This window comes from Peromyscus maniculatus, chromosome 12 (assembly GCF_049852395.1).
Source record: "Peromyscus maniculatus bairdii isolate BWxNUB_F1_BW_parent chromosome 12, HU_Pman_BW_mat_3.1, whole genome shotgun sequence".
Taxonomy (NCBI): Eukaryota; Metazoa; Chordata; class Mammalia; order Rodentia; family Cricetidae; genus Peromyscus; species Peromyscus maniculatus.
The window spans coordinates 2,179,999-2,199,629 of NC_134863.1; the positions used below are offsets into that span (position 1 = coordinate 2,179,999).

The 19,631-nt window shown below is 39.8% G+C and overlaps 1 protein-coding gene across 2 annotated transcripts in view; it reads left to right on the forward strand.

Annotated features, from left to right (window-relative positions):
- Prkdc (protein kinase, DNA-activated, catalytic subunit) overlaps nucleotides 1-19,631 on the forward strand; it is a 234,571-nt gene that overhangs the window by 205,981 nt on the left and 8,959 nt on the right. For both annotated transcript variants that reach the window (XM_006997186.4, XM_076548362.1), the window contains 10 exons: nucleotides 1,731-1,942; nucleotides 6,962-7,049; nucleotides 7,142-7,285; nucleotides 13,265-13,469; nucleotides 14,867-14,934; nucleotides 15,757-15,977; nucleotides 16,231-16,323; nucleotides 17,500-17,589; nucleotides 17,988-18,059; nucleotides 18,129-18,330. In XM_006997186.4, coding sequence (XP_006997248.1) covers nucleotides 1,731-1,942; nucleotides 6,962-7,049; nucleotides 7,142-7,285; nucleotides 13,265-13,469; nucleotides 14,867-14,934; nucleotides 15,757-15,977; nucleotides 16,231-16,323; nucleotides 17,500-17,589; nucleotides 17,988-18,059; nucleotides 18,129-18,330 — 1,395 coding nt within the window. The remainder of the gene's footprint in view (nucleotides 1-1,730; nucleotides 1,943-6,961; nucleotides 7,050-7,141; nucleotides 7,286-13,264; nucleotides 13,470-14,866; nucleotides 14,935-15,756; nucleotides 15,978-16,230; nucleotides 16,324-17,499; nucleotides 17,590-17,987; nucleotides 18,060-18,128; nucleotides 18,331-19,631) is intronic.

The window sequence follows — 19,631 nt, forward strand, 5'->3', positions numbered from 1 at the left end:
GTCAGAGAACAACATTGGATATCTTTCCTCACCTTCTGCCCTGTGTTTGCCACTTGATGTGATTCTCCTATTTTCTCCTGCATCTGAGGACTGTGCCACATCACATCTGACTTCACGTGGGCTCTGAGGATCCAGATTCAGCCCCTCCTCATGCTAGTACAGCGTGTGCTTTGCCCACTGAGCCATCTGCACAGCACCATAGTACAGCTTTTCCAACCAACACTGAGTTCTGCTGTATGCTGAGTATACAGTGGATTAAAGGAGTATGAGTGTTCACATTTACCTATTTTCCTTTGTGAGTATAGTAAGAACTATATCTGAACAAGAACCAAATCAATCAAGGAGGAATATTTTTGGAACAGAGATGGGGGCTTTGTGTGGAATTTTGCAGCCCACACAGATGAAACTTCAGAGTTTAACATCTGTTGGTATCTTAGCGTAAGGAGAAGACTAAGTGGGAATTGAGAGGTTCATGTGTGCACATACAGCAGCCTGCAGCCTCCATACCCTTGTTCCATGACTCACTTGGGGATACACGTGCTGGCCTTGCCCGTGCCCCATTGGTCCTGTCTGTATAAGGAGGCTCCATCTGTACAAGAATAGGGCCATCTGAAAGGTTCCTTCATATTTTTAGATTTATAACTAGAGAATAAACCCAAACTTTGACTTGAAAAATAAGAACTGAGAAAGGACTAACTGGTACCTACTACTTTATGTAGCAAGATCTTGTGTTTTGTGTGTGTGCATGAGTGCCCAGGTTAAAGGTCTATTTCCTGTGTCTTCTTCAGCTGCTGTCCACATTTTCTTTTGAGACAGAGTCTCTCCCTGAACCTTCAGCTTGCCAATTCGGCTAGACTAGCTGGCCTACAGCTCCCTGTCCCCATTTTCTCCTGGCTCTGCCTCCCCAGCACTGGGATTACAGGTCCTTGCTACTGCACCTCATTTTTCCATAGGTATTGGACACTGAACTGACTTCTATTTTACGAACTAAGCCATCTCCCTAGCTCTGTATAACAAAATCTTAGATAGTGTTTGTCTGTAAGCCCTAAGGGTTGCCATGCTGTCAGGACTCTTACCCCGTGAGGACCTAACTATTCAAGATAACACAGTAAGTAAAATCGAATATATAGCTGTTACAAAAATGAGGTAAATTGGTCTTTGTTAATTTTATATTCCTGTAAAGAGACATCATGTACAAGGCAACTTATAGAAGATAGTGTTTTTGGAGGGGTTTCAGTATCAGAGGATTCGAGTCCATGACCATGACAGTTAGGAGCATGACTGCAAGCAGGCAGACATGGCGTGGCACTGGAGCAGGAGGTGAGCGCTCACATCTTAAGACACAACCACAGTGCAGACAGGGGACACTGTGAATGGTAGGAGTCTTTTGAAATCCCAAAGCCCACCCCCAACACAACTCCTCTAACAAGACCATAACTTTCTAATCCTTCCCCAACAGTTCTACCATTTGGGGACCAAATATTTAAATGTATGAGCTTGTGGGGACCATTCTCATTCAAACCACCACAGCAAGTATGATCCCATTCTTTGAGCAAAGAATATGTATATACTTATACAGAAAATGCTTAGAAGAATCCAGTAGTTCCTTAGCAAAAGAGAGCTAAGAAAGAGACAACATATATATTAAACATATTTTGCTTTTATAACCTTTATAGTAAATAGTGCCAAGTGTTTCGTTCATTTTCAAACTATAGTTTTCTGAATTTTAGATTTCATCCATTCCTTGCTGGCAGTTCATTGGCTGGATCAGCCACATGGTGGCCTTACTGGACAAAGAGGAAGCCATTGCAGTACAACACACTGTGGAAGAGATTGCTGATAACTACCCACAGGCCATTATCTACCCTTTTATCATAAGCAGTGAAAGCTACTCCTTTACACATACTTCTTCTGGTCATAAGAATAAAGCATTTGTTGAAAGGTAATGTTTTGGTATTGGGTTGATAAGATACTATAGGGTATAAAAATTTTGTGTGGTAAAAACAAAAACATGCAAATACATTTGATCTGTTCATGAAGCATAGAAATTCTTAGACATCTCTTGAGTTTATCTTTTCTCCAGATACTATTACAGAATTTCTCTCCTTTTGAAAATATTGTTTGTCTTAGGTGCTTGCCTACATGCCCATAGTTAATAATCTTGTGCATAATACAGATTAGATGAGATGCTTTTTGCAATCAGTTCTTGTCCTAGTTAGTTTGCTTTTATAAATTTGACACAAGCTAGAGTCATTTGAGAAGCGAGAGCCTCAATTGAGAAAATGATCCAATCTGATTAGCCCTAAGGGGCATTTTCTTGATTAATGATTGATAAGGTAGGGCCCAGTTCAAGTGGATGGTGTTAGTCCTGGGTTGCATAAGAAAGTAATCCAAGCAAACCAGGCTTAAGGAACAAGCCAGTAAGCAGCATCCCTCCATGGCCTCTGCTTCAGTTCCTGACTCCAGGTTCCCGTCTTGAGATCAAGCCTTGACTTCCCCAGTGATAAACTGTTCCCTGAGAGCTATAAGCTGAGATAAACCCTCCTCCCATCCCCAAGTTGCTTCTGTTTTTGGTGTTTATCACAGCAGTAGAAACCCCAGCTGAGACTGCTCTGAAGCAGCCCTTTACGATATATTGGAGTGTTGGCATGGTGATGCATGCTTGTATTCACAAATACTCTGGAAGCCGTGACAGGAGACTCTGAAGTTGGAGGGCAGCCTGAGCTATATATAAACAACATACTACAAATAATAGATGAAAATGTAATAATATAAATCCAAAGAAACTAGGGAGATGGCTTAGTGGGTAAGAGCGCTTATTCTGCAAGCGTAAGAACCTGAGTTCCATTCCCCAGCACCCATGGTTATATGTATGTACCTGTAAATTCAGCATGGGGGGAGGGGCACAGAGACAGGCAGATTCTGAGAGCTTGCTGACCAGGCAGCCTAAGCAAAACAATGAGCTTTGAATTTATTGAGAGACTCTGTCTCAAGGAAATAAGGCAGAAAGTGAGACACATACTTCTGCTTTGGCCTCTATCTGTGCACACACAAGTACACACACTCAAATATTCATGTATATATCACATGGTGTGTGTATAGGTATGTATACATACACATTCATACATACAAAGAGACATCCCTCTTTGTACATTACGGTACAACAGATAGCCTGAAGTATCATCTTTTTCACTGTTTTGGTTATTTATAGGTTGAGACCAATGGCATAATGAGCTTTGATGTAACTTTTACAAGAATACTTTGTAAATGCATTGTTTCCTGGGCACATCCTCCATCAGGAGGTGTTTTGTGCATCAAGCATCTGTAAACCCAATTCCAAACACCAAACACTACTAAATGTTAAGCCATTCATTGACCTCAGAATAACAGTACCTGAATCTCACCCTTAAGTAGGTTTTCCAACTTCCCCCAATACAGAAACATCAGAATTAAATAGCATGAATAAACAGAATATTCTACTCAATAACTATAGAATATACATTCTTCTCAACAACCTATGGGACTTTTTCCAAAATAGACCATATTTTAGGATACTGAGTCTTAATGAATAGTGAATGATTAAAATAATCTAACTGGTGACAATGAAATCAAACTATAAATTAATGAGAAACTATAGTTTTTAGTTTAGTAGTTTGTAGTTGTAAACAATATACAAATTAATGGAGACTAAACAATGCACTGTTGAATAGTGAGTGGGTAATTGAAGAAATCAGGAGAAAAGTTTTGATATTCCTGGAATTAAAGTGCAAACACACCAGAGCCTATGGAAAACAAAAGATTCTAAGAAGGAAGTATATAGTTGTAAGTGCCTACTTTATGAAATTATAGAGATCTCAAACAACTTAATGATACATCTTAAGATCTTAGAAAACTAAAAACAAGCCAAGCCCAAAATCAATAGATGATAGTAAATAATAGCAGTCAGAGCACAAATTAATGAAATAGAAATATTATTTTTAACTTCGGCACAGTGGCTACACCTTAATCTACTGCTATTTCAGCCAGCAACTGTGCTCTGCAGTTACTGGCCTCCTTCTCTGGCAGCAGCCCAACTGCTCAGGCCACAGCATGGTGGGAATTCTGTTTCCACAGGCACTGGCTCTGTTCCTGCCCCTACAGGTAGCTTTAACTAAATCTATATCATTGTATTTATAAATAAGAGTCAACATTCAAAGGCTGGGGTAAAAATCTGCTAGGTCAGAGAGGTTCTCAACTAGCCAACCGTCTTTCCTTGCTGGTTTTTCCCAAAAGGCATGCCCTTTCACTCCACCTAAACAAAAAAAGCTGCACCACCCAAAATCCCTCCCTACTACTTCCGGTACATCTCTATCTCTTCCAGATGCCCTCTGATGCTCTATGATTACTTTCTGTCAACTAGTTGCTAACTCAGCCTCCTGACCCAAGGTTAATTTTATTTAATTAATGCAAATACAAACTTGGGGTTCACAGTATGATCAAATATCCCCCAACATAGAAACAAAAAGAAAAATACAAAAGAAAGCAATGAAACAGAAGATTAATGTCTCAAATAGACTACTCAAAAAACCAAATACCAAAAAAACCACACAATCCAACCAGTAAATGGGCTCATAACGTGAGCTGTAATAAGCAAACATGCAAGTATCTCTGTAAATATATGGATTGTTACAAGTATATTCACAAGCATATATAACTAGATCATATGGTAGTTCTATTTCTTTGTGTTTTGCTGTTGTCCTGACATAGGGTTTCACTATGTAGCTCACAAGCTCTATTTTTTTTGTTTTCCTGGTGTATGTTTTTGAAACCTTTGTCAAAGATTTGGTCACTACATGTACCAAGTGGATTTATATATGGATCCTCTATTCCATTTTACTACCTGTTTGTTTTTGTGTAAGTATTGTGCAGTTTTTGTTACTATGGCTCTGTGGGGATACCTCCAACATTGTTCTTTTTGCCAGGGCTACATAATGAAACCCTATCTCCAGAAAGTAACAGCAACAAACCAAAAAAATAGACCTACTACATTATCCATCTAAACTGTTCCTGTGAACGTACTGTTAAGAAGCCACATAACTGCAAAGACCTGCACATCTTTATGTACTGTGGCACTGTCAACAGTTAGTTGATGGACTCAGCCTAAGTGTCTATGAATGTGAATGAATAAACAATGTGTGATGTATCACAGATTTTTATTCAACCATAAAGAAAAACAAAATCGGGGCCGGGCAGTGGTGGCGCACGCCTTTAATCCCAGCACTCGGGAGGCAGAGCCAGGTGGATCTCTGTGAGTTCGAGGCCAGCCTGGGCTACCAAGTGAGTTCCAGGAAAGGCGCAAAGCTACACAGAGAAACCCTGTCTTGAAAAACCAAAAAAAAAAAAAAAAAAAAAAAGAAAGAAAGAAAAACAAAATTGTATTTCTATTCATGAAAATGAATAGAATGAGGCATCATCATGTATCAAGAGAAATAAGCCAGACTCAAGCCAGGTGGTAGTGGTGCACACCTTTAATCCCAGCACTCAGGAGGCAGAGCCAGGTGGATCTCTGTGAGTTCAAGGCCAGCTTGGGCTACAGATTGAGTTCTAGGACCAGCTCCAAAGCTACACAGAAAAACCCTGTCTTGAAAAACAAAACAAAACGAAACAAAAAAACCTGACTCAAACAAATAGCCTCACTTTCATATGTATATCCATCTGGCATGCAAGTAGAAGCAAAATTGTCTGAGAAAAGGAAAGATACTCATGGGAGGGAGAAAAAGTAAAGGATATAGGAAGCAGAGATGGTCAAAGTCCATAGTATACTTGAATAAATTATCTTTGTGAAATCCATCACTATATGTATGAATACAATCAATAAGATAATTAAAAATCTTTACATAATACAACTGTTTCTGACATGAGCTGAATTGCCTCATTGCCAAGGAAGACGAAAGGCAGATCAGTTGTCACACTCTGTACATACCACTTGCACCACCTTGCTCCACCAGCTCCACCATCACTGAGCAGAATCTAGAACAGTAAGCCTATTTTTAAAAGTGAACACATGAAAAATATTTGTAAGAAAGTACCTGTCATACTTCAAGATGTTTAAAGCAAGGGCCGGGCGGTGGTGGCGCACGCCTTTAATCCCAGCACTTGGGAGGCAGAGGCAGGCGGATCTCTGAGTTCGAGGCCAGCCTGGACTACAGAGTGAGTTCCAGGAAAGGTGCAAAGCTACACAGAGAAACCCTGTCTTGAAAAACCAAAAAAAAAAAAAAAAAAGATGTTTAAAGCAAATTATATTCATCAGTATCCATATCTACTACGGATTTATTCTCAACCTTCTTAACCTTCCTAATGCTGCAACCCTTTAATACAGTTCCTCATGTTGTGCTGACCCCCCAACCATAAAATTATTTCCATTGCTACTTCATAAATGTAATTTGGCTACTGTTATGTATCACAATATATCTGATATACAAGATATCTAATATGCAACCCCTGTGAAAGGGTCATTCAACCTCCCAGAGGGTCTCAACCCATAGGTTGAGAACCACTGCTTTACAGATGTTAATCTAATGTTGCATATAATTCTCAAATAACTACTTCCCTGGAACAGCAGTTGCGCTGTGTGTGTGTGTGTGTGTGTGTGTGTGTGTGTGTGTGTGTGTGTGTGTAGGACATGAGTTTGTGTGTATAATTATATGTAAACATATCAAGAAAGTACATGTTCTAAATCTATATTTTAAATATGTAAAAATAGTCCCTGGTCATTAGAAAATGTTTAATTACGTAAACCTAGTGGAGTTGATGGTGGCTGTGTTTTGAGGCAGGGTCTCTGTATGTATCCCTCACTGTCCTGAAACTCTGTGTAGACCAGGGTGGCCTTGAATTCATAGAGATCCACCTGCCTCTACCTCTGAGTGCTAGGATTAAAGATGTGTGCCACCATGCTTGGCCTAAACCTGGTAATTTTTTATAGGATAAAAAGTAAACTTGATCAAGGAGGAAAGATTCAAGATTTTATTAATGCCCTAGATCAGCTTTCAAATCCAGATCTGCTCTTTAAGGTAAGAAAACAACCTTTAACAATAAAAATTAATGTGGATAGCATTTGTGTATAGTCTAGCTTCTTGATTCTTTCTTCTCTCTTTTGGCACAGGACTGGGTTAAAGATATAACCAATGAACTAGGAAGGAATCCTGTGAATAAAAATAATATTGAAAAACTGTATAAAAGGATGCACACCGCCTTGGGTGACCTTCAGGCTCCAGGCCTGGGGCCATTCAGAAGGAGGTTCATACAGGTATGAATAGATAGAATTGCCTTGATGGTAGCAGCAGCATTCACATTTGATTGGGTCCTGACTCTTGTTTGAGCTTGCTTTAGATCTGATGTCTTCTGCAAGATACAGTAATTGAGTATGTTTCCATTCAGTGGTGACAAGTGGGTCAGTAGACAAAGCTTTTGGGTTCTAGTATGTTCCTTTCATGCTCAGATTCTGATATCTGAAGATTTCATGTAATTCAGTATTTATAACTCTCAGGATGATTTAGGTATTGGATCAAGAAAGTATTTCTGTCTTACATAAGATGATAAGTATTCTGAAGCATGTAGTTTAGGGCAACAGTTTGGTTGCTTAGAGACACAGTGTAGACCCAGTGCCTAGGGCCAGAGGAATCATGTGACCAACACTGCTTATAAAAAGCTATATTTCAGACAAGTGTGACAGAGGGAGATCTGTTTTAGTTATTCTAGAGTTGGAAAGAGTTCTGATGTGAGGGGCACTCTTTTATTGTTTCTTTTTTTAATTTTGAAAAAATTTTACATGCAATATATTTTGATCATGTTTTCCCCTCTCACAATTTCTACAATATCTTCCCTACCTGCCTACACATTGAACTTTATGTTCTTTTTCTCTCTTTTAAAAAAAAAATAAACAAACAAACAAAAATCAAATGAGAAAAAAAAATAAACCAAAAATACCTAAAACAAAAAGTCTAAAATATGCCATTGAGTTCATTTTGTGTTCACCATCTACTGCTGGGCATGGGGCCTACCCTAAAGTGTGATTATATAACCAGTGAGATTCCATTGGAGAAAACTAATTTTTCTTTGCAAGCAGATATCAGTTGCAGATAGCTTCTTGGCTAGGGGTGGGACCCTATCTCCACTTCCCCTTCTCAGTGATAGAATTCTGGCTTGAACCTGTGCAAATCTATACAATCTCTGTGAGTTCATATGTTTATCAGTCCTGTTGTGTCTGGAAGACACTGTTTCCTTGGAGTTATCCATCACCTCTGGCTCTTAAAATGTTTCCACTTCTTCCACCATGAGCCTTGGGGAGAGGTGTTTGTTGAAGACATTTAAGACTGGGTGCTCCACATTCTCTCCCACTCTGCATATTGTCCAGCTGAAGGTCTCTGATAATTCCTATCAACTTAAAAAAAAAAAAAAAACTTCTCTGATGTAGGTGGAGTGAGGCACTGATCTTTGTGTATTCGGACTCATTTTATTACTGTGTTACTTTAGTAGAATTATAGTGGATTTTCCCCTAGCCCATGAACTATCTGGTCTCAGATTTTTGGTCATTTTGGCAGTGTCATGTATGGGTTGCATCTCATGGATTGGTCCTTCCATCAAAAAGCAGTTGGTTACTCCCATAGCATTTTTACAGCTATTGCACAGTGTGTCTTGCAAGCAGGTCGCTGTTGTAGGTCACAGGGTTTATAGATGGGTGATATTAATGATTACCTTTCTCCTCTGTTAGTGTAAAAAGTACCTTCCAGATTGACTTTTCCCTGTGAGATAACATAAGTAAGTGTTGTCTTCAGCACCAGAGCTTCATCATCAGTTTGTGGAGAGTAAAAGCTTCACTGTGTTGTTTGGGGGTTTCCATGGGGCCATTTTAGCCAATGACTTGAGATGTAACCTTTTTCCTGACACTGGAGGTTTTACTTGGTGGCATAAGATAGCTAGTTGGCATCGTCTCTCCTATTATTTGTTGACTATGTTTAGATTCCTTTCACATAAATATATATTTTGGGAAGCTTCTACAGTAGTAGATTTTCCTATTTTTTCAAATAGCCTTTAGTGTTAGTTGGCTCTTCCCATGTTCCCTCCTTTACCCTTCATTCAGTTGTAAATTGTTCAGTTTCTATGCTGTCTGATTATTTCTGTTGTTGATATTCAGTTTTAATCTGTGATGGTCAGATTTAATTTTCTTACATTTTAATTTTAATTATTTCAATTTTCTCATATTTATGTTTCCCTGTAACTAGGTCTTATGACATAATATGTGGTCAATTTTGGAGACAATTCTATGAGCTGCTGAGGAGAAAGTATGAACTTTTGTTTTGGGGTGAAATATTCTGTAGGTATCTACTAGGTCCATTTGATTTATTAAGTTATTTAACTCTAGAATTCCTCTGTTTAGTTTTTGTCTACATGACTTGTCTTTTCTGAAAGTGGGGTAGTAAAGTCTCCCACTGTCAGTGTGAGAGGGTCAGTATGTGATTTAAGCTGTAGTAGTGTTTCTTTTATGAATTTGGTGCCCTTGTGTTTTGTGCATAGATTTTTACAATTACAATATCCTTTTGGTGGATTTTTTCCTTTAATTATGTAGTGTCCTTCCCTATCCTGATTAGTTTAGGTTTGAAGTCTATTTTGTGAGTAGTATAATAGCTACACCTGCTTGTTTCTTGGGTCCATTTGCTTGGAATATCCTTTTCCATCCTTATACTGTGAGGTAATGGTGAGATATTTCTTAGATGCATTAGAAAGATGGATTCTGTTTTCTAATCCAGTGTGTTAGTCTTTGTCTTTTTATTGGAGAATTGAGACTATTAATATTGAGTTACTAATAAGTAGTATTTACTGATGGGTAACTGTCATGAAGGAATGGAGATGGGCTAGAAGGGAAGGCTGAGAAGGGTGGTGGGAAGGACCTAAGCTGGGTCCCTACCGTAGAAGTGCACTTTCTATGGACACTGGCAACTTTTCTTTCTTGTGTGGACACTCTCACCTTTCTCCTTGGCCTTTCACCTCTCACTGGTCCACCAGCCAGGGTGTTCTTCACCCCTCATGTGTGCCTTCCCTTTATCAGATCATTCCTTTCTATCTCTGTTCTGCCAAACTAACTTCATCCATTAACCCTCAAGACACTAAAGGTTCTGAAGAAGTCTGCCACTTCTGTTGTCCTTTCCCCGGCCCACTGTCTACACTGCAGTTATATCCAGATATAAGTTATGTATTCTCACAGTTCATCCATTTAAGATGTACAGTGAAGTAGAGTTTATTGTAGTTATATAAGTTTGAAATCATCACCCCATAAATTTTAGAACATTTTCATCACCATGGAAAGCAGCCAACTCTGAACCTAATTGCAATTACTCTTCATTTACTGCTCCTGCCAGTCCCTGGTAATCACCAAACTAGTTTCTGTCTTTAAGGAGTGACTTCTTCTAGACCTTTCACTTAGCATGTTTTCATATTCAGCGTGTTTCGTTCTTTATTGCTGAGTTTCTTCCCACTGTTGATCTTTCTGTTCCACCCTATGTCCTATTATTCCTTTGTTGATCCTTTCATCAAATAGCAAACATTCGTTACTCTTGTGAATTAATGCTGTTCTGCACATTTGTCTATCAGCTTTGTGGTTAGGCATTTTCAATTCTTGTGGGACATCTTCAGGAACAGAAAGCAGCTTTGCCCTTTACCTGCTCCTTTCCTTTTAGCCTCCTGATTTTAACTTGTGCGCAGGGATTTTGAGTTACTTTTTTGTCTCTTTCTCTCATATAAACATACTCCCAGGTGTGAAACAGTCATCTTGAATTAGGTGGTTAGGATAACTTTTTGTTACGTAGAGGTTGTTTTTATGGTTACACCAAGTATACATTAGATAAAGTATACAAGTCTCCCTGTAGCTTAAAGATGGATAGGCATCCTAAGAACACCATGAACTCCTTTATTTTGCTTTCTGACATACATTGAGGTCAGTATTCTGTTGTGTATGTGCTACTGATTCATGAATATTCAAGTGACTCCAAATAAGAATTGTCATTTAACTAGGTAATAAATTATACTTAGGTTAGTGTTAAAAAATTAGAGAATGTTGGATAGAGAAAGATGTATCTGGGTTTTGTTTTCCTAAAACAGTAGCCCACACATTTTAAAAGCCCAGGTTCACAGCTCTGCAGGCCATACCAATTGTCACCAGAGCCTGCATCTGCCATTATCATATGAAAGTGCTGGACAGTGTCAGGTGAGCTCACAATCCTAGCAGGGAACTGGATATTGTTTGTGTGCCAGGATGTAGTTTACTGAAAGGAGGATGAGAACAGCAATGAGAGAACTAGATGTAGGATTCCTTGAACTTGAGGCTGAGGGCATCCCTGTGAAAGGACTTCATTTCCATGGTTCTTTGCTATAGCCTGTCCTACCCTATCGAGGACCCTGTTTTTTCAACTGAGTAAGAATGGCCTTGGTTGGAAAAAAATGCATGCTATCTCTTTGATACATAGGTACTTTGGATTTAAATCATTTCTCTGCATGATGGGTCCATTAAGCCTGTCCTAAAAGTATATCAGTGCACATCACTGTCCCTCCCAGCTGTTGCCAAACTCAGCTACACAGTCTTCGATAAGAATTTCTTTATATACTGTTACTAAGCTAGAAACCCCTTTGCGTTTGTGTGTGGTTCCAAGTCTAAATCTAGCGCCGTGGGGGTGCTGGACAATGCTGTTGCTGCTGATTGTGTACCAATCCTTTGTTTCTGCACTTTTAATCTTTTTCTAAATCAAAGAAGAAATTTCTTTATGTGTCAATTTTCTTATAAGAAACTATCAAATTGGGCACAGGAGAAGCAGGAGTTCAAGGTTAGCCTGAACTTCCTGAGACAACCTCAAAACAAAAAAGGTGTTCTGCTGAATCTTGACAGTCTTCAGTTTTGCTTTATTTTTTATTCAATATGAAGATTTTCATTCAAATTGTTTAAAAAAGAACTAATATATTCTAAGGTAGAGTACCTATAATAATTGCTTTTAGAATTATTATATAATATTTATACTGGTTTCTGATCTAGAGCAGTGTCTTAGTAAACCATTACTGAGAAAGGTGTCATTCTTTTATTCTCTTCAGCTCATAGGAACAATTATGAGCTACTTGTTTCTGGTTTTTATTTAATTTTTTCCTTCATTTTGTCTTTTTTTTAAAGACAAGGTTTCTCTGTGTAGTTTTGGTGCCTGTCCTGGATCTCGCTCTTTAGACCAGGCTACCCTCCAACTCAGAGATCTGCCTGGCTTTGCCTCCCAAGTGCTGGGATTAAAGGCGTGCTCCACCGCCACCTGGCCCTTCATTTTGTCTTTAACTTGTTCCTAATTATTCATGTCATTCTTTCTACCTCAGATGAAGTAGGACTAGAACTAGACAGAGTACACAGAGAAGTTAGATGACCTTACCATGTTTGCTTTGTTTGCTTTTGTGTTTTTGTTTTGTTCTGGGAGACAAGGACTCGCTATGTAGACCAGGCTCTCCTTGAACTCACAGATTCAACTGCCTCTGCATCCAGAGAGTGCTGAGAATAAAGGCCTGTGCCACATGCCCAGCTCTTTGCTGTTTTGTTTGTTTGTTTTGAAGCTCTTATTAGAATTTATAACTAGAAGACATTCTCAGAATGACCTGCCTAAGGAAGAGAAGACACAGACAAAAGGGACACTCGAGATACTTTAGAGTATTGAAATATTCATAAGCTTAGAGCTGTGGTGGTATTGTGTTCCCCAAAATATTATGCACCCTAATAAACTTATCTAGGGTCAGAGAACAGAACAGCCACTAGATACAGAGGCCAGAAAATGGTGGCACTCACACCTTTAATCTTAGCCTTCTGAAGGTAGAGATCCATCTGGATCTCTGTGAGTTTAAAGCCACACTGGAAACAGCCAGGCATGGTGACTCACGCCTTTATTCCCAGGAAGTGATGACAGAAAGGTATATAAGGCATGAGAACCAGGAACTAGGTGGGTTAAGCTTTCAGGCTTTTGAGAAGCAGTTCAGCTGAGATCCATTTGGATGAGGACAGGCTTCCAGTCTGAGGAAACAGGATCAGCTGAGGAATTGCGAGGTGAGGAAGCTGTGGCTTGTTCTGCTTCTCTGATCTTCCAGCGTTGACCCCAGTACCTGGCTTCAGGTTTGTTTTTATTAATAAGACCTGTTAAGATTCTTGCTACATAGAGGTTTTTCTAATGCACAAAGAAAACTGTGGTCTTAATAGGAAACTTTTAATTTTTAGGCCTTCGGGAAAGAATTTGACAAAAACTTTGGGGATGGTGGTTCTAAGCTGCCTACAATGAAGCTCCGTGACTTCTCTACTATCACTGACTCACTACTTGAGAGGATGAGAAAAGACTCAAAGCCGCCTGGGAACCTGAAAGAGTACTCCCCCTGGATGAGTGCATTCCAAGTGCAGTGCCCAGGGAATGAGCTGGAGATTCCTGGTTAGTTAATAACCAATCGTGACAAGAACACTCGAGAATAACGTGGCAGCAAGAACTCTTGTTTTCTAAGTAATGACACTGGGATCATGAAGTGTGTGTGTGTGTGTGTGTGTGTGTGTGTGTGCAGGAGTATAGATATTATGTATAGCATACATATGGAGGTCTGAGAACAACCCTGGGTATTCATGTTTGCTTTCTACCTTGCTTGAAAGACAGAACCTTATTTTTCCTACTTCATACACCAGGCTGGCTAGTCTTTGTGCACCTGCCTTCTCCTGCCTCTGCCTTCCAGCTCTCCTAGGAGCACTAGCCAGGACCGCAGATAACTCAAGCTACCATGTCTGGCATGAGATTTGGAGATTGGTGCTTGTGCCAGGAGCACTTTTACCCCCTGGATCGTCTGCCCGCTCTGTTTTCTTTTTTGGTTTATTTTTGGTTATGTGTCTGTCGGGGTAAATTCATGTGAGTGCAAGTGCCCACAGACCAGAGGAGGGTGTTGTATCCTCTGGAGCTGGAGTTACAAGTGGTTGTCAGCCACTTGACATGGGTACTGGGAAACAAACTCAGGTTCTCTGGAAGAACAGCAAATGCTCATGACTGCTGAGGCATCCTCCCATGTCCTGTCCTCAACCGTATTCATTACTAGGAAAACCTATAATTACTATGAATTAATACAGTTTACTATATTTTTTTATTATGGCAAGTGTTCAGATTCCCATTTAGTATTTACAGTAACCCCAAATCATTGATTCCTACTTTTCTTCCAAGTAACTTTTCTTCAGAAATAAATACACGTGTAGAGAGGCCACTTGCTGGGAGGTACCGACTGGTCCCATTCAAAGAGAGCAGCAACAGGAAAACTAATGTGACACTGAGGGTGGACACATGAAGCAGACTGTCAGAAGAAATTTTTTCCCATTTCATGTTTCCCAACCTAGAATTTTTCCAAGAAAGGAATGTTTTAATCTGGTCACTGATTTTTCCCTCTCAGCAAATGTAAGAGAAACCTTGGGGAGAAGCAGTCTCTTCACTTTTGTCGACAACTGCAGTTACACTCATCAGCTTCGGAAAATAAGGCTGTAACTTTTTCTTGTTTTCCTTTCCTCATCTTTTGTTGTTGTTGTTTTGTCTTAACATGAGGTCTTACAGTGTAGACCAGGCTGACCTGGAACTCACAGAGACCCACCTGCCTCTCTGCCTCTGCCTCCTGAGTGCTGGGATTAAAGGTGTGCGCCACCATCGCTCAGCTATGGCTGATTTCTGTAAATGAAAACTTTGAATTAAAAAAAAAAAGTATTATGTTACATCAACATTTTTTATTAGAGCAACGAATGTGTTTTAAAACATGGAAGTTTTGTAACAGACAATATCTAAGCAAGGCTCTGTTTTTGTTTTAGGCCAGTATGATGGCAAGGGCAAACCATTGCCTGAATATCATGTGCGGATTTCTGGATTTGATGAGCGGGTATGTTGTGTTTATCACCCTTGTCTCTGTGACATTTAATATATTGGTCAAATTCCCACTAGCATATTGCTCCCAAATTATAATATTGACCAAATTCCTAAAAATAATGTCTCCTGTGTTTCAGTATCAGTTATATTTAAGAATATTGTAAGTTAAGTATCAAATGTCAGCCCTGAAAACATATGTACAAGTAACATTATATGGACTTAATAGGTTATGTTTAGGAATATATATGTATATACAAATACATATATGCATGCAATAACAATCAATGAAAATAGAAGCCATGAATTTGAAGGAGAATGGGCAGGGTAAATGGGAGGGGTTGGAAGGAGAAGGGGGAGGAAGAAATTAATTAAATTACAATGTCAAAAATAAAAAATATAGTAAATTAAGTATAAGCTATATATGCCCATTGTAGATTATGTGTAGAATTAATCTTTTATAAAAAAGCCTTTATGGTAAACAGCACACGTTGAGAAAGATATCCATGGTTTTAGGCAATGTCTGTAGCCAGGAATATTGAGTGTGCATATGAGCACAGTCCTCAAGATGACAGATGGCCCTGAAGCCTAGAGCCCAGATTCCACCTGTATACCACTTGACTCTGTCCTCAAAGAGAGGTCTTTCTTTGAGAAATGCATCCACCCTGACAAGCCTCTGAAACTGCCTTTAAGTGTTTTTTACTGCGGCTGTGCCCACTGCATCCCCAGCTACTCAGTAGGTAGAAGGACCATTTGAGCCTGGCATTAGAGACTAAGCTAGGCGACATAGGAAGATTATTTTTTAAAACAGCAATAACGAATCTCTTTATGTTTAAAGGTAAAAGTAATGTTATCCTTGAGGAAACCAAAACGCATTGTTATTCGAGGCCATGATGAAAAGGAGTACCCATTCCTGGTAAAAGGTGGCGAAGACCTCCGTCAGGACCAGCGTATTGAGCAGCTCTTTGAGGTCATGAATGCCATCCTCGCTCAGGATGCTGCCTGCAGTCAGAGAAACATGCAGTTAAGGACTTACCGTGTTGTGCCTATGACCTGCAGGTATGGCCTGAGTGAACCTGTATATATGGGGGAGGGGGCATATATCCCACCCTGGCTGAGTCCTAAAGTAGGTTTATGGGTCTCCCATGGACAGAACTCAACTAGATTTACATATGAAACTAGGTGAGGAAGTATATACTGGATAGGAAGAAATCTGTTTTGCTTTCATTCTTCAGAACATTTTTTTCTGATGAAGAAGGAGCAATTGGGATTTGTTTACACTTATTTATAAACATTGTATTTTATTTTTCAGATTAGGATTAATTGAATGGATTGAAAATACTATGATCTTGAAGGACCTTCTTTTGAGTAGTATGTCAAAAGAGGAGAATGTGGCTTATAACAGGTAGTGTGTCCCTATGTCACCTTGAATGACCTGGAAATGCATAGAGATTTGCCTGCACTGAAATTTAAGGCACATGCCAGCTGTTTGTTTGTTTGTTTGTTTGTTTGTTTGTTTGTTTGTTTGAAGGATGAATTTCATTGTGTAGTCCAGGCTGGCATTGGACTCATAATCCTGAGTGCCAGGATTTAAATCACTGATGCATACTACCAACCTGCCCCTCAACTTGTAATTGTTTGTTTTGATTTCTGAAAGCTCATTAGGAAGGCGATCAGCACAAACTGAAAAGTGGCCGAGTGTATACACACCACAGTGTGTCTACCCACACAGGTGCTGACACGCCCCTGTGCAGTGTTACCAAAGGCTTTTCAAATTCAAGATGAGCATTTGCTGACATGAAGAAAATACTTCAGCATACATTAGATGGGTTTTATGTGTGTGTCTGCATTCAGGAAATGGTAAAGAAATTGTGGGATCCCGTTTGCAGGTTCCTCGTGGCTTTCCCCAGCAGGTCTGCATAGAGAAGATGATTAGGACCACGGGCCTGAGTGCAGGTGTCTGAGATGGTCTGCACTTGACTGTGCTGAGGGGAGGTCTTTTGCTCCACCCCCTTGCTCTTTCTATAAATACCTTAGGGCAGAGACAGTCAGGGCCCTGTTGGAATAGGTTCCAGGCCCTCTAGAGACTATCCTGTATTATCTATCTGTTTATCTCCACATTCTAAATCCTTCTATCTAATATTTCCTGCTGCAATCACTCAAGAAAAATCTGGGGATTGGTGGGTAAGTGCCTCGAAAGAAGTATCTGGAAGTAGTCTAAAAATAAGGAAAAACAGATGTTTTGTGAATGATTTGTAAAAGATTTGGCTTATGGTCAAATGAGGCCTACCAGCAGTGATATCATTATTGTCAGGCTACCTTTCAGGGTGAAATGCCTAGGTCACAGATCTTTGTGTTTATTTTAACATATAATTTTTCTCTTCATGAAGAGGGAAATACTTTGCACCTGACTTGATTGTGCCTAAGTTTTTGCATAAGAAAGTTGCTTGAGTTTATCTTGGAATGAATAATGTCATATTGAAAGTTGTATTTATTCTTCACTATTTTTTAATAAATTTTCAGTGTTCTTTGCCATGCAGAATACCTCCTTAATTCTAATTCCCTTTTTCCTACTTGCTAGTGATCCCAAAGCACCAATTCATGAATATAAAGACTGGCTGAGAAAAATGTCGGGGAAAAGTGATAGTGGAGCCTATATGCTAATGTATAAGTAAGTTTGATTTTGATTTATATTTGTTCATTCTTCTAAAAAATGCATACTTTTGAGTCTTGAAAATTTTGCATCAGATTTGCTAGAGATGTTGCTTAATAGTGAGAGCACTGGTTTAGCTTGTTTGAGGCCCTAGCACCTGTCTCCAGTATGGAGACATGAGAGAAAGAAGAAAAAATAAGTAAACTTTGCCCCAGATATCATCAGAATGTAGTTATTTGATATTAATATTTTTTTCTTTTTTGGGAGGGATTTGGCTTTTTAACATAAGATCTATATATATATATATATATATTCCACCTGCTCTGCCTAAAAGATATTATATTTTAGTATAAATAATTTTAAATTTTAAATTCACCAGAAATTTGTTCTAATGAAATGTTTCTCTTAAATCACAGAGGAGCTAACCGTACAGAAACAGTCATGGCTTTTAGAAAAAGGGAAAATAAAGTACCTGGTGATCTCTTAAAGTAAGTATGTTTGTGACTTCACAAACACCAGTGGCATGGCAGAAACTCTATGTGGTTTGTCTCTCCTAGGCGGGCCTTTGCAAAGATGAGCACCAGTCCTGAGGCCTTCCTGGCACTACGGTCCCACTTTGCCAGCTCGCATGCACTGTTATGTATCAGCCACTGGCTCCTCGGCATTGGAGACAGACACCTGAACAATTTCATGGTAGCCATGGAGACAGGCAGCGTAATTGGAATTGACTTTGGACATGCATTTGGATCAGCTACTCAGGTGTGTTTTCCATAACTCTCACTGCGGATCTAGAAATGGAATATATATTAGTCAGTGTTCTCTAAAGCCACAGAACTGATAGAATGAATATATACATAGGATTTATTATAGTGGCTTTAGTCTGTGGTTCAGCTAGTCCAATCAAGTAGTTGTTCAGTCCAGAAGACTGGATGTCTTAGCAGTCCTCCTGGTCAGGTGCTAGAGTCCTAGAATATTTCTAGAGAGCTTCTGGTCTTCAGTCTATGTTGGAATCCCAGAGAAGTAGATTCTAATGCCAGCAGAGGAATGCCTCAGCAACAGAGTATTTGAGCTTGCTAGCAAGACCTACAGAAAACAGGTAAAAAGCAAAAGTTTTCTTCTTCTTCACCCTTTATATACGCTGCTACCAGATGTGGCCCAGATATAATGTGTCTTCTCACCTGAAATGATCCAGTCAAGAAAATCCCTTACAAGTGCACCAGCTGCTTGGGTTTAGTTGATTCCAGATGTAGTCAAGATGACAGCAAGAATAGCCATCACATCATGTGACTTTATAACACCTTCAGAACTTAATTAAAGGAGGAATGATGGGTTCAGTTGGCTTTGGTGGTGTGGTCCTGAAACCTGATACCTTTTAAAGAAACAAATAATATCATCCTCAACCTAGTTGGCATCGTGGGTCACCCAGATCAGCATGGCCCCAGTGACAGCATGACACTCAAGTGCCTACATATTCCCAGGTGGCAGCCTTTCCCCTAGATCTGTATGGCCCCAATGGCCACATGACTCAAACACCAATATGGCCTCAAGTGTCAGCCCAGACTACATGCCTCTGCACATCCCTCTGTGGCAACAAGAGCCACTGACATCAACATAGAACCCAGCTGCTGAAAAGCCACGGATTCAGACATAGCTCTCGGCAGGAGTCTGGCCCTGGACATCACCATGGACCTGATGTAGCAATGCAAGCCACTTTGAAAGGCATGGTCCCTGTGGGGTTACATCCTTTGCACCCAGACATAGTCATAGGTGATGACCCAACCTCTGGGCATCAACAGGGCCCTTAGTGGTAACATAAGCCACAGACATCAACACAGGCCACCATAACTACATCACATCCATGGGCCCTGACATGGCCCTTGGCAGCAACCCAGACCCAGGCATCATGATGGCCCAGGTGGCAAGCACGCAACACCACCCATGTCAGCTGGTTCCTCACTGCCCTTGACTCTTCAGATATGCCTGTCTTCCCAGCACATGAAGCTTTCAGCCTCTCTCTTCTATTTCCCTACCATATACTCACTCACCATAATGGTGCCCAA